Here is a 7,503-nt window from a genome sequence, read left to right on the forward strand (position 1 = left end):
GGAGTTCTCTAGGCGGTTATCTTTCTTAAATGTTACTTGTAGAGCATAGTTAAGACAGGGATATTTTTCGTTTCGGTTACGCTAATTCTGCCCTGTACACGTAAGATTATTTTTGTTACTCTCCTCCCCAACACACCTGCCTACACCGATCTGAAACCATGCTCGCGTTCAAGGAGCTTTAATGGGTCAACCCAGGCCTCCACTAAGCAGTGTCTACAGACAGCAGCAGCAGGTGGAAAATGACAACGATGTTGGTTGGGAAGGAAGTGTGTAAAAATGAATACTGCAACTGAGCAGCACAGAGCAAGTAAATGAACTCTGGTACTGAAAGCCCCAGGAAAACATGACTAGGAGTCCGCCAAGAGGTCAGTTCACTTCCGGCTTCCGGGACTCGCGCGCATGCGCCAGCTGGAAAAGCGCTCTCATTTCCCCCTTGTCGCCCTAGGGGAATGATTTATGAGCTTCGGTCCCTTGCTATAGGATTTTGTCTCAAGAGCTTTACGTGTAGCCAGGAAACCTGGGGTTACGGCAGTGAGGCAGCCACCGCTGTAGGTGAGTTTTCCATGGGGCACCAGTGAGTGGTAAGAGGGACTGGGAGTCTCTACGGCCAGAGGGAGGGGTCCAGTACCATCATCCGGGACCTGTCCCTCGCGATGGCACCGCCTTCCTTTGCGCTGCCCGTCTGCTCATTGGTCAAAATTTTCCTTTCCTGGCTCCGCCTATGAACGCTCGCGGGCCCAATCAGGTGTCAGGTGTGACGGCGCATGTGTGTAGGACAACTTTTAGAGGGTGCCGCAGTTTGGGCAATAGGGAATGTGCCCTGCTGTTTTTTTGTTTTTGTTTGTTTTGGGGGTTTTTTTGGGGGGGGGCGTTAAAGAGAGAAATAGAAAATATCTGCGAGGAGAAATGACACCACTCCGGAAACTAAAGTTTTACAGCAATCACTGAAACCTTGAGTCCGGAAATTCTCTTGGAAAGTTTCTTTGGGGAACTGATACAATCAATGAAAATAATTTGTCAAGTAAATGACTTAGTTGTGACATCTCTCCCGTAGTTGTCCGTGCATGAGTCGCTGCGTCCTGTGTTCCAATTCATCCTCCAGACCCTTAACTCATATGGAACCCTTTCCCATTTTCTCTCACTCCGTGGATAATTTTAAGCAAAATGATGCAGGGGTTAAGGTGTTGGTGACTCCCCAGATTATAGCTCCAGCAGAATCTGTGGTAGACCCTATAATTGTATTTGTACCTTCTGGACATCTCTCCCTAACATTTGCCTTCATAGGCACTTTATTGATGTGTTGGAAACCAACTTAAGATTTCCACAGTCATCCTCATCTAAATAAATGACAAATCCATCCTTCTAGTAGCTTAACCATTGAGGTCATTCTTATCCACTCCATGTCGTTCATCAGTAAATCGTGTTGGCTCTATATTCTGTGTCCAGAGCCTGAACATTACACTGCCTTTACCACTGCTATCCCAATCCACCATCACTGCCACCAGGTCACTGCAGTCCTCCTCTGCCCTCCCTGATTTCTCTGATGTTGTTCTCTAGAGTAGCACGCATAGATTTTTCACACACTACCCCGTATTTCCTCACCAACCTCCTCTTCTTTCCTCTGTCCGAGCTTACTCTGCTCCAGCCACCTGACCCTGCGCCCTCCTCCTCCCAGCCTTTGAACGTGCTCTTCCCTTTGCCAGAAAAGCTCTGCCTAGGTAAATACCTGGCTTCCTTTTTCGTTCCTCTGAGTCCCCACAGTCCCTTCTCCTGACAACCTTGTGTTCAATCTCACTTCTATCCCACAGCTATTTCTTAGCCTCGTTATCTTCCTAAATCGTCTTTTTTTTTTTTGAGCTAGGGTCTTGCTAAATCAGTAAGTTGCCCAGTCTAGACTTGAACTTGCATTCCTGTCTCAGCTTCCCAGAGCGCTGGAATCACAGGTGTGTCTTACCATGCCCTACTTGTCAATCTTCATAAGTTATTCATTGGGCACATATATTTGGGGTGTTTTTAAAAAACTTTTTATGTTTTGTTTTTTTGAGACAAGATCTCACTATATAAGTCAATCAGGCCTTGAACACACTGTGTAGCCCAGAGTGGCTTCAAACTCACATTGATCCTCCTGCTTCAGCCTCCTAAGTGCTGGGATAATAGCCGTGAATATCCTGGCCGCCAGCAGGGCGTGGCAGTGAATGCCTGTAACCTCACACTTGGTAAGGCAGGAGAATTGCCCTGATTTTGAAGCCAGCCTGAGCTACATAGTGAATTCAGGGCTAGCCCGAACTAGATAGCGAGACCTTGTCTCAAAAGGGGAAAAAATATATATAACAGGTAGCTATGGCCACCCTAAAAAAACCTAGAGAAACCTGTAAAGCTTGTTTTGTGTTACTCAGCATTTCAATAGCCTACTTAACCACCAAATGCCTTCTGTAATTTTTTCCTCATCATAGCATTGACAACCTAGTAAAAGGTGTCTTAAGGACAACAGTTAAAGGCACACTGGGATTAGGAATGAAGTGCTGACAGTAATTCATACTCTGGTCTGTGGAGACAGCCCAATGTGTGCAAGAGTGTTTCTTTTCCAGTTAATCCTCACGAATGAAACACCCACATTTAGTCACTCTCATAACTCAGCTTAATGTGTTTTTAGCAAAACCCTCTACAATTACTATCTCCTGTAAGCAATTTAAATTTCTTGGCTGGAGATTTAGCTCAGTGGTTCCGCCACCTGCCTCACAACCTCAAGGACCTGAGTTCGATCCCTGGTACCAAAAAAAATAATAAATAAATAAATTTCTGAGTAAAATAACTTTTTTTGCTCTTTAAAAGTACCATATAACAAGTGCACACCTGTAATTAGTGCACACCTGTGTTAGTGCACACCTGTAATCCCAGCTACTCCAGAGGCTGAGGCAGGAGGATGGTAAATTTAAAGCCAGCCTGGGTAACTTAGTGACTTAGCAAGACTCTGTCTCAAAATTAAAAATGATTCTGAAGCCCTGAGTTCAATCCCTAGTACTGAAAAAATAAATAAAAATTTAGAAAGCTGTGCATGATAACACACACATGAATCCCAGCACCGAGGAGGTGGAGACACAAGGATCTTGTCTTCAAGGCCAGCCTGGCAGATTGGGCTACATAGTAAGACTCTGTCTCAAAAACAATTTTTTAAATTATCACTAACAAATGAGCTAAATCACTGGCCAATGCCATTTCCTAACATTAAAGAAATGCTGTAACTATACTGGATGAAACCAAGTAGGCCTGCGTGAGGAGAAAGACACACTTCTGTGAGCTTGATGATTGATCCACTCTCAGAATGGTGGCCTTTTGTGCCGCTGAGTGTGCAGTAGCATTGTGGATAAAGTCACTCCACGGGTAGCTGTTAGAGTGTCCACTTGCCTTCCTTGTGGAAGTCTAACACGGTCCTACTCCTTGTTCCCAGCCAGCAGCACTGCTGCCCAACCACCAGTACCATGAGCTGGTTCCTGTTAACAGTCCATGCCGTCTTGCCTGCCTCCTTCTGCCTCTGCTGGAGCAATGCATGAGGTCATGGTGATGACATTGTGCAGCGAGAGCTGAGCAACATTAGAGGTAGAGTCCAGCTAGGAGTAGCCAAAGAATGGCAAGAAACAGGCCCACACTCAGCTTTGGAACTCTGAAGAGACTGTTGAATAAAAGGGCTATTTACAGAGAGGTGGCCAAGTTCAAATAAACCTGTTAGGTCCACAAGGCCTGCTGAAGCCAGAGAGCAAGGGCTGCCTGCAAAATCATTATCAGAGTCGTGCAGAAGTGGGGAAGGAAGAGTGAAGACACACTCTCACCTCTGTCTCTTCCCATTCTGCAGGATCTTATAGCTCTCTGACCACATAATTTATTTCAATGAAATTTTTCATTGTTGTAGGTGGAAATGTCAGATGAACTGTCTAATGGCAATCTTCCTGCCTCAGCCTCCTGAGTGCTGGGATTATAGGAATGCACCCAGTGCATCCAGCTAAATTTTGCATTTTTATGAAGAAATCAAATACCTTTATACTAAGTACCCATGGTGATCGATTGAGTTCTCCCAAGATTGTGCATATAAATTGTTTCTCTTATCCTTACCTCCTTAGAAACTTACAGATGCCCGAAAATGACTGCAATAGAGCAGGCAGAGGCCCAACTCTCGGAGTTAGACCTGCTGGCCAGTATGTTCCCTGGTGAAAGTGAGCTCATAGTCAATGACCAGCTGGCTTTAGCAGAACTGAAAGACTGTGTTGAGAAGAGGACAATGGAAGGGCGATCTTCAAAAGTTTACTTTACTATTAATATGAACCTGCACATATCTGAGGAAGTAATGGTAACTCAGTTTTGTTTTTGGAAGGCTTAAAACATATCAAGACTTAAAACAAGTCTTACAACATCTTTCTTCTTTTGTTTTCCTTCTGCTGCTGCTTTTTTTTTTTTTAAATCAGGTGATGTTTTCTCTGGCCTGCATTCTTCCCTTTAAATATCCTGAAGCCCTGCCTGAAATTACCGTCAGGTATGTTACAGAACTGCTGGCCAATTTTAGAGGTCAAAATTAGTCACAGAACAAAAGCAATTCTTAAGTTTGTTTTGTCTTCCAAAAAAATTGATTTAAATTCTTTCCTTGTCTCTTCAATCAGATCACCATTATTAAGTAGGTTGCAGCAATCTCAGCTGAACCTAGATCTGACTGCTTACTTGAAGAAGAATTGTCTTGGAGATGTCTGTGTACTGAATGCCACAGAGTGGGTTCGAGAACATGCCTCTGGTTATGTCAGCAAAGATGCCCTCTCTTCCCCCACCACAGAAAGTACAGTCCAGCCAGCCGATCTCATTCTTACGAGGCTCTGGATCTACAGCCATCACATCTACAGTAAATGGAAGAGAAAGAATATTTTAGAGTGGACAAAAGAGCTTTCCCTGTCTGGGTTCAGCATGCCTGGGAAACCTGGTGTTGTTTGTGTGGAAGGCCCACAAAGTGCCTGTGAAGAGTTCTGGTCAAGGTTTGCTTTCACATATTTTGTAAATCATATCAAGAAGCATAATACAAAAGAAGGTACTAGAAATGTGGAAATATGTATGTCCCACAGGGTGTATATCCATGGGAATTCAATCTCAAGTCAGTGGGTAAGGCAGAAATCACATATAGCCAGCATTACACCCCTCACCTTACACGGTCCTCGTAGGAGACATTCTCCAAATTTTTGTTGGAGTCATTCCCCCCTACCCTGCCCAGGATACTAAAATCCCATCCATTTCCATGGATCTGATTCTGCCCTCCTTTTACTGATGTTGTAAACTTACAGCCTATGAAATTGGACTTTCTAGAAGCATTAGAATTACCACTAGTCTTCTCATTTCTCTTCTGATAGTTTAAACGATTTTCTGAGAATTTCCTTGAGTAGTTTTCCACATTTCTAGAATACTGATAGGTGACTGTAATAATTGTAGTAATTGAGTATGGGGGTGGCATCATGACCAGACTCATACTTGATCAAAATGAACCCCTCTGAGATAAAAGTAGACTTCTTTACTTACAGAAAAAGGCACTGATAACTGCTCTTTTCAGTGCTTTAGAATACACACAACTCATTTTGAAAATTTGTGCTTTGAAAATTTCTTTCAGACTCCGAAAATTAAACTGGAAGAGAATTCTAGTTCGTCATCGAGAAGACATTCCTTTTGATGGTACAGATGATGAAATGAAAAGACAAAGAAAATTTTCCACTTTTGAGGAAAAAGTGTTCAGTGTTAATGGAGCCAAAGGAAATCACATGGACTTTGGTCAGCTGTATCAGTTCTTAAATGCCAAAGGATGTGGGGATGTTTTCCAGATCTTCTTTGGTGTGGAGGGACAGTGACTGAGGAAGAGTGGCTGAAAGTATTTCGTAGCTGTTGGCCTCTTGATTATTTTCCCCCACTCTCTCGAAAGATTAGTTTTAATCCCGTTCTAGAATGGTAGGAGGAAAAAATAAAACGTGAAAATAGGATAGTTTCAATGAAACTGTAAAAAATAAGTCATGATTGAAATCAGAACTGAGTTTCAAAGTATAGTCTTTAGTTTATCAATAGAAATTTCTTGACATATAAGCTACCCATTTTGAAAGACAAATTAATTACATATGTTGGTGGCCCACCTTGCCAGCTGCTTTCCATACCCTTCATCTTAATCTGCCTTCACTAAAGAACCCTGAAGGCTGTCTGCTCACCCTTCCAGCCTCTGTTGCAGCCACTGGTGCCCTGAAAACACAACTGACAGATTTCTGGGAAAACATTTTTTCCGAGATGAAAATGATACATGCACCTAAGTCATCTTTCTCCCTCTTCCTGCCACAAATACTAAAGTGAAGGCTGGGACTGGAACAGTCCTTTCAGCCACAATGGGAGGATGGACCCGGAGCTTCACAGAGATGTCACACTCCATGTTGCTGGGCTGCTGACACAACATCAGCCCTTGGCAATTTCTAGACTTCTTACTATAAAATAAAACCAGCTTTGTTTAAATTTCCGTACTCATCACTAGTGGTTGAAAGCTAGTTTATCAAACAGAGTTTTTCAAAGGTTTAGTTTCGTATCTATGTTAGCCATTTGGTACACAAATCATGAAGTTTTTCTTAAATAGATTTGCAGCTCATTTCTCATTTTCTCGCTCACCAGTTCATCACATTTGGTAATTTAGAGAATCTGCTTTTGGCAAATTGGATTTTGATAAACTTTTCACTCTGGAAATGGCTTTTGTGAATTTATATTTGGTAAATTGACCTACAATCCAATCACACTGCCTGATTTTTGAGGCCTCCATTAATCAATTCCAAAAACATTTATTAAATACTTACTAATTTCTAGTACTCAGATTGCTACCATGTACTGGCTATTCTTTGAAGAGTCACACTTGGGTAGAGTTGAAGTGAGACAATACATTGTATTTGTTAGTTGGAAGCAAAATATATGCCTATCTCTGAGGGAATCTCTAAGTAAAATACAGCACATAATGTAATACTATGTAGAAGTCAGAAGGAATAAAATGGAGCAAGGTAAAATGGGTAGATATTAAATTTAAAGGTGAGTAATGGATGTTGCTTAGCGATGCAGCACCTATCTGGAAAGCCCTGAGTTTGATTGCCGGTACCAAAAAAGAAAAGAAAAGAAAAGAAAAGGTGGGTAAATACAAATGAGAATCAGCACAGTGCCCATGCTGATGTGACTCTTCCCTTTCTTGTCCACCTCTTGGTAGCCCTGTCACTTGTCCTGGAAATACAAGTTCTTTCCGGGCTGCCAGGATATAGCCAGCCCCAACTAGCTGTGTGTCTAGAGTTATAACTTCTCTGGCCACTATGAGATCTGGGTAAAATCTGACATCCCTAGAAGCCACCCAAAGGACAAGATGATGTACATACTACTTCTGGCAGAACTAAACTACAAAACTTTCAGTCTTTGTATATTAGCCTAGTAAAAGAGACATTGCTGTGTACAATTAAGCAGATTTGTAAGTTC

The 7,503-nt window shown here is 42.4% G+C and overlaps 1 protein-coding gene across 4 annotated transcripts; it reads left to right on the top strand.

Annotated features, from left to right (window-relative positions):
• The first annotated feature begins 301 nt into the window (after window positions 1-301).
• On the top strand, window positions 302-6,513 carry Rwdd2b (RWD domain containing 2B). 4 transcript variants are annotated; one of them, XM_021256139.2, is made up of 6 exons: window positions 387-552; window positions 3,449-3,597; window positions 4,116-4,342; window positions 4,458-4,525; window positions 4,650-5,012; window positions 5,636-6,513. In XM_021256139.2, the coding sequence occupies exons 3-6, from the start codon at window positions 4,136-4,138 to the stop codon at window positions 5,868-5,870; spliced, it is 873 nt and encodes a 290-aa protein (XP_021111798.1). In that variant the 5' UTR covers window positions 387-552; window positions 3,449-3,597; window positions 4,116-4,135; the 3' UTR covers window positions 5,871-6,513. The 4 variants fall into 4 exon arrangements, with proteins under 4 accessions (XP_004842304.1, XP_021111798.1, XP_021111796.1 ...); XM_013071279.3 differs by lacking the exon at window positions 387-552 and adding an exon at window positions 1,565-1,718; XM_004842247.4 differs by lacking the exon at window positions 3,449-3,597 and having other exon boundaries at window positions 302-552.
• The last annotated feature ends 990 nt before the right edge of the window (window positions 6,514-7,503 follow it).

The sequence above is a fragment of the Heterocephalus glaber genome, unplaced genomic scaffold (genome assembly GCF_053883595.1).
Source record: "Heterocephalus glaber isolate CG9 unplaced genomic scaffold, H.glaber_assembly_v1.0 deba00000122, whole genome shotgun sequence".
NCBI classification, from domain to species: domain Eukaryota; kingdom Metazoa; phylum Chordata; class Mammalia; order Rodentia; family Bathyergidae; genus Heterocephalus; species Heterocephalus glaber.

Coding starts and splice junctions, on each gene's coding strand:
- Rwdd2b (XM_021256137.2), top strand. CDS start 1,544: ATGTTGTTCTCTAGAGTAGCACGCATAGATTTTTCACACACTACCCCG. Junction 1,719..4,115: donor GCCAGAAAAGCTCTGCCTAG/GTAAATACCTGG, acceptor TTACCTCCTTAG/AAACTTACAGATGCCCGAAA. Junction 5,013..5,635: donor TGTGAAGAGTTCTGGTCAAG/GTTTGCTTTCAC, acceptor AATTTCTTTCAG/ACTCCGAAAATTAAACTGGA.